Here is a 12,001-nt window from a genome sequence, read left to right as displayed (position 1 = left end):
GCAAAGGAAATGTGTAGAAAGTAAAGAATCCTGTAGCTTCCTTACGGATGATGTCTTCTCCACTCTTCCTTTTCGCTCCTTCTTCCCCAGACTCAAGAGATACTGCCAGCCCATAGAGAACCTCTGTAGAAATTAGAAAATGTGCCCTCGATGGCCCTGAGCAGGCCCATCCCATGGGACCAGCCTAGTGCAGAGGTCGAGCTCTTGCTTGCCCCCTAGACAACTGTGTAGGCTTGCACAGTGCACAGACTACACAGCTGTCTAGGGCAGCCCTGCCAGACCCAGATATGATATCCCGGGAACCCCGTGATTTAGCCACTAGTCTCACCAGGGGGACAGATTTCTTCTGGGAAGAACACCAGATAGAGAGGCTGAATTGCAAAAGCTCCATTTGTGTAGCAGTGTGCCTTGGACCAGCCATTTGTCTTCAGCACGTCACAAAAGCATGGGACCCCCTTGGCACAGCTGACAGATGTCCCCACACACCTGCTGCAAGAGCCCAAGTCACTCTGCATGATGTGAGAGGAAAAGCAGAGCTCCCTGGACTCCCTCCCGCTCCCCAGGGAGGCCACGGGGACACACCTGGAGCCCCTCCCTTACCAGTTGAGTCCTGCATCCCCCTGAAGGAAGCCGTACTCAACAGCACTTGTCACTGGAGAGGAAGAATTGGGTCCAAGGGCGGATGTTCCCCTCTCATCTTGCTCAGGCTGTTTGATGGGTGAAAGAGGGAAAATCCCTCTTTAGGAGCACTAGTGATAGTGCTTATAAAATTGAAAAATAAGGGTTACCGGAGCTCAGTGGTTCTACCTTTCAGATTTCGCAAACCAATTTTCCCCCCAAATGCTGGGGAACGGCAGAGACATGACAGCTTTTTAATGTATTTACTTAACAAATAGAAGTTTCTAACACCGCTTATTATGTTAGTATTTCATAAAAGAAAGGACATCCAATACCAGAAGAGAATAAGGAACATGATCCTGCAATTAAGAGCTCGTCCTGCCGGGCGCGGTGGCTCAGCCTGTAATCCCAGCACTTTGGGAGGCCGAGGCTGGAGGATCACGAGGTCAAGAGATCGAGACCATCCTGGTCAACATGGTGAAACCCTGTCTCTACTAAAAATACAAAAATTAGCTGGGCATGGTGGCGCGCGCCTATAGTCCCAGCTACTCAGGAGGCTGAGGCAGGAGAATTGCCTGAACCCAGGAGGCAGAGGTTGCGGTGAGCCGAGATTGCACCATTGCACTCCAGCCTGGGTAACAAGAGCGAAACTCCGTCTCAAAAAAAAAAAAAATAGTTCGTGCTTTCAGTTGATTCCATTTAGTTTTATGGGAAAGCCTAACGTCTTGCCCTGATTTTCTCACTTCATGGAGGATCAAGGAGACCTGCCAGGTGGACCGGGCGAGCCCTGGGCGAGCATTTGGAAACCCAGGACTGTTGAATGAAGAAGTGCCTTCAAATTTGAAGTTACAATTTTAACTCCAAGTATTTGTTTTTCTGCGTTAGCTACCCCTGGACTAAGAAGTGCTTCCGGAATGGATTCACCTTGGAAAAAAGCCGGAAAGAACAGAAAGCTGAAGTCCAAGCGGCTCAAACCCCGAGACTCTTCTGAGAGCACCGGATCTGGGGGGCCCGTGCCTGCCCGGCCCCCGCTCATGGGCTTGAACACCACAGCCTGGTCGCCCTCGGACACGTCCCAGTCCAGCTGCCCAGCCATGCCTTTTCCCACCCCAGTGCCAGCTTATTCCCTGCCCGTGTTTCCAGCGCCAGGGACTGTGGCAGCACCCCCTATGCCTCCCCATGCCAGCTTCCCAGTGTCTGCTGTGCCCGTGGACCTCCAGCACCAGCTTGCAGTCCAGCCCCCACCCTTTCCTGCCCCCTTAGCTCCTGTCATGGCATTCATGTTACCCAGTTATTCCTTCCCCTCGGGGACCCCAAACCTCCCCCAGGCCTTCTTCCCCAGCCAGCCTCACTTTCCAAGTCACCCCACACTCACATCTGAGATGGCCCCTGCCTCACAGCCCGAGTTCCCCAGCCGGACTTCCGTTCCCAGACAGCCATGCACTTGTCCAGCCACCCGGGCCAGCCCATCAGCTGTGGGTAGGGCCTCTCCGCCGCTCTTCCAGTCCCGCTGCAGCTCACCCCTGCAGCTCAACCTGCTGCAGCTGGAGGAAGCCCCTGAGGGCGGCACTGGGGCTGTGGGGACCACCGGGGCTACAGAGACAGCAGCTGTGGGGCCGGACTGCAAACCTGGCACTTCTCGGGACCAGCAGCCGACGGCACCTCTGACCGTAAGGATTTTCTGATGCTCTTTCCCCAAGCAGGCACGCCCAGTAGGCTGGCGGCACATCCTCAGCTCAGACATGGGGGTTACACGACTGAGGTTTCTACCAAGCCCTGTAGGTTTTGCTGTGAATGTATGTGCCAGAAATTCATGCTTCCTAGGTAATCCTGTCAGTAGATTATTTCAAGCCTTCGTTGTCTTGGAGTCTGAAGGAAGGAGGAGAGACTGTGGTCAATACAGAGTACAGACAGAAGCATGTGACTTGACAGTGTTTATGGACTTCAGTTTTGTTTTGTTCTTTGAGACAGAGTTTAGCTCTTGTTACCCAGGCTGGAGTGCAATGGCGCCATCTTGGCTCACCACAACCTCTGCCTCCTGGGTTCAGGCAATTCTCCTGCCTCAGCCTCCTGAGTAGCTGGGATTACAGGCACGCGCCACCATGCCCAGCTGATTTTTTATGTTTTTAGTAGAGACGGGGTTTCACCATGTTGACCAGGATGGTCTTGAACTCCCGACCTCAGGTGATCTGCCCACCTCGGCCTCCCAAAGTGCTGGGATTACAGGCGTGAGCCGTGATGCTTCAAAGATAAAGCACAATCAGGTTAAATAAATACCAGAACCAGGGCTCCTCGGGGTGTGATCATGATAAATACCAGAACCAGGGCTCCTGGGGGTGTGATCATGATAAATACCAGAACCAGGGCTCCTCGGGGTGTGATCATGATAAATATTAGAACCAGGGCTCCTGGGGGTGTGATCAGGTTAAATAAATACCAGAACCAGGGCTCCTGGGGGTGTGATCATGATAAATATTAGAACCAGGGCTCCTGGGGTGTGATCATGATAAATACCAGAACCAGGGCTCCTGGGGTGTGGTCATGATAAATACTAGAACCAGGGCTCCTCGGGGTGTGATCATGATAAATACCAGAACCAGGGCTCCTGGAGGTGTGATCAGGTTAAATAAATACCAGAACCAGGGCTCCTCGGGGTATGACCATGATAAATACTAGAACCAGGGCTCCTGGGGGTGTGATCATGATAAATACCAGAACCAGGGCTCCTGGGGGTGTGATCAGGTTAAATAAATACCAGAACCAGGGCTCCTGGGGTGTGATCAGGTTAAATACCAGAACCAGGGCTCCTGGGGGTGTGACCAGGTTAAATAAATACCAGAACCAGGGCTCCTGGGGTGTGATCAGGTTAAATACCAGAACCAGGGCTCCTGGGGGTGTGACCAGGTTAAATAAATACCAGAACCAGGGCTCCTGGGGTGTGATCAGGTTAAATAAATACCAGAACCAGGGCTCCTGGGGGTGTGATCAGGTTAAATAAATACCAGAACCAGGGCTCCTGGGGTGTGATCAGGTTAAATACCAGAACCAGGGCTCCTGGGGGTGTGATCATGATAAATACCAGAACCAGGGCTCCTGGGGGTGTGATCATGATAAATACCAGAACCAGGGCTCCTGGGGTGTGATCATGTTAAATAAATACCAGAACCAGGGCTCCTGGGGTGTGATCATGATAAATACCAAAACCAGGGCTCCTGGGGGTGTGATCATGATAAATACCAGAACCAGGGCTCCTGGGGGTGTGATCGTGATAAATACCAGAACCAGGGCTCCTGGGGGTGTGATCATGATAAATACCAGAACCAGGGCTCCTGGGGTGTGATCATGATAAATACCAGAACCAGGGCTCCTGGGGTGTGATCATGATAAATACCAGAACCAGGGCTCCTGGGGTGTGATTAGGTTAAATAAATACCAGAACTAGGGCTCCTGGGGTGTGATCATGATAAATACCAGAACCAGGGCTCCTCAGGGTGTGATCATGATAAATACTAGAACCAGGGCTCCTCGGGGTGTGGTGCCAGAGCCTGGCTCACGTGGCCTCGGTGCAGGAGGAGGAGAGGGACACAGCCCTAAAACCAGCGTGACCTCAGTTTCCATCGTCCACAGGCTTAGGGACACTGAGGGATTCTTAACCAGTTAGTGAAATGGTCGTTGTAGTTGCAGTTGAACACTTGTGTTTCCGAGCAAGCTTAGGTGTGTGGGAACGTCAGCAGCAGTGCAGTCCGTAGGCCTCAGGCGAATCCCTGCCTTGGCCGGAGGACGGAGGGCTCCCTGGGCGAGGAAGTGCGAGCATGTAGAACTGCAGAGCTTCTCCCAGTCTGCCTGCCACCTCCCGGCTTCTGCTTCTGGAGCCCTGGGCCTACAGTCTGGGTTTCCAAGGCTAGGAGAGTCAGGGATGCTCCCCAGGTCAGGCCCCTCCCTCACTCCCAAGGCAGCCCCAACTCAGGGTGCTGTGGGAGACGTCTTCTCCATCCATGTCTGCTGCATGAGAGGAGGGGGCTCTGCTAAGGAGCAGCCTGAGGCTTTCCCCCTGGAACCAGGTATTACAGACTTTGGTGTGACTCTCACAAATGAAGTGTAACTAGACAGCATGCAGAGAGCACCAGTGGAATTTGCACCATAGGCCTGGTGGTGACACGTGGTCTGCTCATTAGGCGCTCCCTGGCCGTGAACCTCACTGCGGCTCCACAGCTCCCCTCCACCCTCACCCCACTCATGCCCCCTCACCCCACTCCGCTGCATGTGCTGTGTCCTGACTGAACCCCTGAACAGCAGTGTCTGCTTCCTGTCCTTAAAGCGTGACGAACCCTCAGACACCCAGAACAGTGACGCCCTTTCCACGTCAAGCGGCCTTCTAAACCTCCTGCTGAATGAGGACCTCTGCTCAGCCTCGGGCTCTGCTGCTTCGGAGTCGCTGGGCTCGAACTCGCTGGGCTGCGACGCCTCCCCGAGTGGGGCAGGTATGTTGGCCCTGGTCAGGCATTAGGCGCTTGAGAGGTTCCCACAGGATGCACTGTTCCAGAATCGCAGGCCGGCCTTTGTGCTGAGGACAGGGACCACTGGCACTCCCCACGGAGCTCCCAGAGCCCACGTGGACACCCACACAGACACACACTGCCTGCTCAGCGTGGCCGGCCCTAGCCAGTCAGATCCACGTCCTCCCTGTTTGCTTCCGCCTCGGTGCCTGCAGGCCTCACACCCCAGCACCTTGTTGGACCATCCCTCTGACTCCCCAGAGAGCGGTTTGCCTTCTTGAGTTAGTTCCGCTTGTGTCAACTTAGGGTGTGGGCCACCTACAATCCTCTGCCCACTGGGATCTCTCAAATGTGATCTGGAATCTCAGTCACTAGAAATGCACACACTCTCCGTAAAACTTAAGCTCCCCTATTTCTCTGGAGTGAGCTTTCAGCTCACCTCCCTTCGCAGGCCTCCTGCCCAGGTGAGGCTGGCTAAGGCGATCTCCAGGCCAGCTGGCTCCCCTTGTGGGAAACAGCAGTGCTCTGTGGCTGCATGAGTGGAGATGGTGAGAGCTTGGGAGAGAAGGTCAAGGCTTCTAACACAGGCTCGACCTGAGCTGCTTGGGGCCTCCCAGGAAAGAATCTGCAGGGTGCTGGCAGAAATCCTGTTTCCTAATTACCCAGAACGTTCAAGAAGTGGGAAGAGGAGGGGAAAATGCACCAGCAGACACCAGTACTTAAGATTAGGCAGGAAAAGGCTCGGCTGTCTCAGATCATCATGGCTTTAAGGAAGCACATTGTGCAAGGTTGAATTTCATATGTCAAGGTTTTGACCCACCACATTTTTTGTTTTTAAAGGCAGTAGTGACACAAGTCATACTAGCAAATATTTTGGAAGCATTGACTCCTCAGAGAATAATCACAAAGCAGAAATGAACACTGGTCTGGAAGAAAGTGAGCGTTTCATTAAGTGCGTCCTTCAGGACCCCATCTGGCTGCTGATGGCAGATGCGGACAGCAGGGTCATGATGACCTACCAGCTGCCTTCCCGGTAACCACCCAGCGTTTTCCTAGGCACCCGGGGAGGGATGGGGTTCAGGAGTCCCCAGAAACAGCGAGGTTAAGGTCATCCAGGTGGGGCGGGGCGCCCCTCTGAAAGCCTTAGATTGAGTGGAGTGCAGCAGAGAGGCCGGCTTCCCTCTGGACAACCCTACCAAGCACAGGATGACCCTGCACTGTGGCCAGGGTAAGCCAGGGCCGTGTAGATTCACACGCTACAGCCTTCGAGGAAGATGGGCTCCTTCACAGTGCCACACTCAACTTTTACAAAGCACTGGTGCCGGTATCTTGCTTTGTTGCCCAGTAGCCCTGTGAGGTGAGGTAAATGGGGTGTGTCTGTCTGTCTGACTTAGAGTTGAAGGAACCAAGTGTCATGGTACGTGACCAGCCCAAGGAGCTGGCTGCTCTGCAGTGACCTGGGGTCCTGTGCCCAGGCTCTGCGTCCACATCAGGCTGCCATAGGGAACCACGTGTAGTCTCTGCCCCTGGGGAGCACCCGCTTGGCAAGGGAAGGTGGGAGGAAAGAAAGGCAGGAGAAATGAACCTTGTGAGTTCGTTTCCACATGCCTGTAAAGAAACACCTGAGACTGGGTAATTTATACAGGAAAGGGGTTTAACTTCCTCACAGTTCTGTAGGGAGCCTCAGGAAACTTACAGTCATGGTGTAAAACGGGAGAAACAAGTGCATTCTTCACAAGGTGGCAGGAAAAGAGCAAAGTGAAGGAGGAACTGCCAAATACTTATGAACTCATCAGGTCGAATTAGAACTCAGTCATCATCACAGGACAGCGTGGGGGAACTGCCCGCACGATCCAGTCACCCTCACCACGTCCCTCCCTCAACACGTGGGTATTACAGTTTGAGATGAGATTTGGGTGGGGACAGAGCCAAGCCATATCAAACCCCTAAGGCCTCTAGTAGCCAGTGGCAGGGGAAGGCCATCCTGCTGGCAAGACTCCCAGATGAACCACCTGTGTGGAACCGAGCCCAAAGGGACAAGGTTACACCTGCAGACACCCAACTCCCAGGTCTGTTGTAAAATACGGTAAAGTGGAATCTTGACAGGATCCTCATTTTCATAGAAAAACTACAGATTCTTTACTAGGGAGATTACGTTACCTTAAACGGTGATTTGTTCAAAGAAAAGGAAATTTGCATTAAACAAAATCATTTAGAACTACGTTGTTTATATTGAAAGAATAAAAACAAAAACCCTTAGGACATTTGAAAGCTTACCCGTTTCTAAATATCTTGCGAAGAAACTCAGAAGCGGTTTTGAAGGAGGACAGAGAAAAGCTGAAGCTCTTGCAGAAACTCCAGCCCAGGTTCACGGAGAGTCAGAAGCAGGAGCTGCGGGAAGTGCACACGTGGATGCAGACGAGCGGCCTACCCGCAGCCCTCGACGTGGCGGTGAGCTCAGGGGCTTGCTTTCTGATGCGGCCGGAAAGGCTCTGTGATGGGGATTCTCTGTACTGTCTTTGCAACTTCTCTTTCAATTTAAAACTTCTCAAGTGAAAGGTTTATTTTTTAAAGGCACAACACCAGGTCTGCTTCAAAGAACTTTCTTCCAGTGGCTTTTCAACATTGTTTCCAAAAAGGTTGAAAAATCTAATCCCAGTCACTTGCTGAAATCTGTTTTTTCTTTCTTTCAATTCTGTTTTCTATTTTACAAAAAAAAAACCTGTCACAAACCCTCCGTGTCCATGGAGACCATTAAATAACAGTGGAAAAACCAGGTTCCTGGTGGCGTGCTCTCCAGGCACATGGCTCCAGCAGCCCCATGGGCATGCCAGCCCCTCTCTCCTGCTCTGCCGACCTGCTCCCCCACACACCGTGGTAGCTGCTCTTATCACGGTGTCAGGGTCTCCAGCAGCCGAATGCAGTGCCGCTTCTCAGTCCTTGTCCCAGGGACTGTTGTCGACAGTGAGTGGCTCTCTCCAGGGAGCTCTTTCTGCCCTTGGCGTCCAGGGCCTGTGCTCCAGGATGTCCCTCTGGCCTCTCAGCCTCCCCACAGGCTCCTCCTCACCTCTTCACCCTTGGCTCCGTGTCTACACCTCTTTTCTCCCATGCACTCCGCAAGCCCTGGAGGCGTCCTGGCTCTACTCCTCTCAGGCCCCAGCCATTGGGTGGGCAGATTGTCTGCACTCAACCTTGATGCCTCCCGCATCACCACACAGCTTCCAAGCCATGAGGATACTTCCACGGCATGAGCCCTGAATGTCATGGTGGCCTCCCAGCTGCGCTCACTACTCCCCTGTCCCCTCCTGTCAGGTGCTGGCACCCACACTTCAGATCCCTGTCAGCACTGCCCCACCTCAGTCAGAACAAATGGTGCAAAGCCTTACACATCTATTTCATCGCCCATTTCTTCTCTCCTTCCCTCCTCTCCAGCTACACTGGCCCCCTGGCTATTTGCTGGACTGCCCTGGCAGGCTCCTGCCACAGGGTCTTCGAATGTGCCCAGCCCTCTGCTTGGAATCCTTTCCTCAATAGACCCGTGGCCTACCCTGGCTGCCTCGGGGTCTGTTTTCCACCTGCCACTGCATTAGTAATATTGCTGCATGGCAGATGGCCCCAACACTTAGTAACTTCAACAATAAATGTGTATTATCTACGCGGTCTGTTTGGGTCAGGCACTTGAGAGCAGCTTAGTTGGGTAGTTCTGGCTCAGGGTCATTCCTGACATTGATGGCAAGATACTGGCGTGGACTTCTGTCACCTGATGGCTGGAGGATTAGCTTGCAGGAGCCTCACTCGCAGGCCTCTCACGTGCTGCTGGCTCTTGGCAGAGGCCTCAGTTCCTTGCTGTGGGGACCTCTCTGTAGGGCTGCCTGGATGTGCTCACAGTGTGGCAGGTAACTTCCCCAGAAAGAACAAGAGGAAGCCAAGGTGCCTATTACGACCTAGAATCAGAAGTCAGGTACTCTTTGCCTTTGCTGCCAGCCGCCTCCCAGGTGATACTTGGTCACCTGCATCTTATTCAGTTCGAATGACCTTTTTGCAACAACTCAGATCTCAAGTTTATTACTGATTTCACTCTTTTTTTTTTTTTCTTTTAAGGAATGTGTTTACTGTGAAAACAAGGAAAAGGGTAATATGTGCATACCTTATGAGGAAGATATTCCTTCTCTGGGACTCAGCGAAGTGTCAGACACCAAAGAAGACGAAAATGGATCCTCCTTGAATCATAAAATCGAAAAGCAGACATAACCCCCGACCACCTTCAGGCCAGCAACCAGCCAGCTACATGAGATGGTGCTTGGAAGAGGTGAAAGATCTTCATGGCTGTTTCCAATGAAGTGGACACATATTCTCATGTGGCTTTTTTTGTTTTAGGAAAAGAACAGTTTTCTGAAGGGGTGACTTAAAACTGTGGAGGGTGGGGAGGGTTTGGAAAGAAACGTGTTTTTATATATAAAATATGAATGTGGAGTTTTGTGGGATGGGAAGAGATTTCAGCTGTGATTTAACTTGAGGAAGACTAAAGGCCTCTTAGTGTCAGGGAAGTTGCCTCAGTGCTCTCAGAGGTCCTGTGGCTGTGACACCAGCTGGGGACTCCGGCTCCTCGAGCTTTCCAGGGCTGCTTGCATCAGATCGAATTCTGTCCTCTCTTGGGGACTGCTTTTATCTGAATTATCATTGAGTCAAGGCGGACTTTTCTCTGACATACCAAGTGGAGATAGTAGCCTCTGCTAGCTTTCTTTCAAAACGTTTTGCGTTAAACACTGTGAAGGCACCGTTTGGCAAACCAACAGCTGTGGCTTCTGGTACCCTTGCGGCCAGTATTTCAATCTGACATGGCTTTTGTTTGTAGTGAACAAAGTTGAAACATTTGCTGTGGACTAAAGAAGCCTAGTGGGTTGTGTGGCCAGCCCCATCGGATGAGAGCACGGGCAGCCCCTCTGTGTATTCCTGCACCGTTCTTGTCTCCTTTCAGACAATGATGGCTGATACGGAGATGCGAGTATGTTATCAGTCATCCCTTTATAGTAACTTCCCTCTGCAAACCAGGCTGTGACCAGCACATGTGGACCCAATCCTGTTTGTCCTCTTCCGTTGGAGCCACCCAGACATCAGCTCCCACCCAGCCAAGGCTACATCACATCTTCTGGCTGAGAGCAGCCACTGCCACCCTGCATCCCACAGCTTGCAACTGTGTCTGTATCTTCAGGGGTGCCGTGAGCTCACCTCTCCCACTGTACCCTGGGGTGGGTGCCCAGCCCTCATTCTTTTCATGAGCCCGTCCTCTCTTGGAGCAGCTTCAGGCCTCTGCCAGTGTCGCCAGCACTTTTAGGTCATTTGGACACTTGGGGAAAAGCAAGGGCAACCTGCCCAACTTTGTACAAAACCTCATGTTGTATATTCCAAAGATGGCTCAGAAGATGTAATATTGGTTCCTGTTGTGAATTCAAAGTTATCGCTGAAGAACAGTTGACTTAAAATTGGACCAAGACTATGAGGCTTAAATGGGACCAGGGTTTTCTTTTTTCTTTTTTTTTTGAGACGGAGTTTCACTCTTGTTGCCCAGGCACAGTCTTAGCTCACTGCAACCTCCGCCTCCCAGATTCTAGCAATTCTCCTGCCTTAGCCTCTCTAGTAGCTGGGATTACAGGCGCCCACCAGCATGCCTGGCTAATTTTTTGTATTTTTAGTAGAGATGGGGTTTTGCCATGTGGGACAGGCTGGTCTCGAACTCGTGACCTCGGGTGACCCACTCGCCTAGGCCTCCCTAAGTGCTGGGATTACAGGCGTGAGCCACTGCACCTGGCCGGGACCAGGGTTTTGTTTACTTTTTGATGGAGGTGAAATCTCTTTGTAATCCACTAGGTTTTCTTAGTAAAACCATCTTATGCCTGAATATTGAACCTATTTTTCATAAACACAAGAACACTTAAATTTTTCTTTAATTTACAAAGTAACATCACCTGCCTCTGCCTAAGATACGGTAGCAGTCTTGCATTCCTACGGCGATTAGATGTTACAGGCTCCTTCTCGCCTCTGAAGTCGGATCATGGGGACTAGGTGTTAACCTAAGGTTACATTTCTGTTATTGAAACACAAAACTGCCAAAATCCTACCTGCGGTTATGAATGTTTACTGTCGGCATTATTTTATTACTTAACACATGCTCCTTGATTGTTAACTGTGTAGCTTCGTCACGTGCCAAGCAGTTGACTCGATAGAATCATCCTGTGAATGTTTATGTGGCGCCAAGCGTCGTCACGTTTTCCTTAGTGCGTGTGCCGACACAGGTGTGAAACACTTTTTCTCTATTTTAAACTGAGCCTTCTTTTTAATATACTCCTAAAAAGATGTAAATAAGCCCTCAGAGTTTGTGTGATGATTTGGTGAGCCTTGCCGGACAAGTGGTTTGTTCGTGTGCAAACCGAACTTTGTTTACCCAGTGCAATAGATTTGTTTGATTGCTTGTGTCTTTTTATGACCTATTTGCCTTTTAGAAAATTGGTAAATAAAGCAAGTATATTTTTATTTTTACTTGTATGTATGTTTCACATAACACAGAGCAAAACCTGAATTCAGATGAAAGATTATTTAAAAAAAATTTTTACAGAAACTCCAGAAATTCTGCATTAAACAATTTTACATCCCAAAGGCCTCCTCGTGGGCACATCCCCTGTACAGTTGCTCCTTGCTGGTTCCCTTTCTTCCTGTGTGTGTCACACGCACCCTCCTTCAGGCTGAAAGAGTGAACTTTGTGTAATGCAGACCTAATCAAGTCATGCCCACGGTCTTTTCACTTTCAGATGGAGGGGCGCAGCTGTCTGACTCAGCCCCCAGAGTGCCCCCAGCTCTGCCCTCAGGCACCTCTCTCTTCCCTGCGTCCC

The 12,001-nt window shown here is 51.3% G+C and overlaps 1 protein-coding gene across 5 annotated transcripts in view; it reads left to right on the top strand.

Annotated features, from left to right (window-relative positions):
- PER2 (period circadian regulator 2) overlaps positions 1–11,645 on the top strand; it is a 48,580-nt gene extending 36,935 nt beyond the window's left edge. For all 5 annotated transcript variants that reach the window (XM_035306211.3, XM_054258089.2, XM_008999772.6 and 2 more), the window contains 5 exons: positions 1,504–2,288; positions 4,937–5,099; positions 5,955–6,147; positions 7,415–7,565; positions 9,216–11,645. In XM_035306211.3, the coding sequence (XP_035162102.1) occupies positions 1,504–2,288; positions 4,937–5,099; positions 5,955–6,147; positions 7,415–7,565; positions 9,216–9,365 (1,442 nt within the window). In that variant the 3' untranslated portion in view covers positions 9,366–11,645. The remainder of the gene's footprint in view (positions 1–1,503; positions 2,289–4,936; positions 5,100–5,954; positions 6,148–7,414; positions 7,566–9,215) is intronic.
- The last annotated feature ends 356 nt before the right edge of the window (positions 11,646–12,001 follow it).

The sequence above is a fragment of the Callithrix jacchus genome, chromosome 6 (genome assembly GCF_049354715.1).
Source record: "Callithrix jacchus isolate 240 chromosome 6, calJac240_pri, whole genome shotgun sequence".
Taxonomy (NCBI): domain Eukaryota; kingdom Metazoa; phylum Chordata; class Mammalia; order Primates; family Cebidae; genus Callithrix; species Callithrix jacchus.
This window is presented reverse-complemented; position numbering and strand designations above follow the sequence as displayed.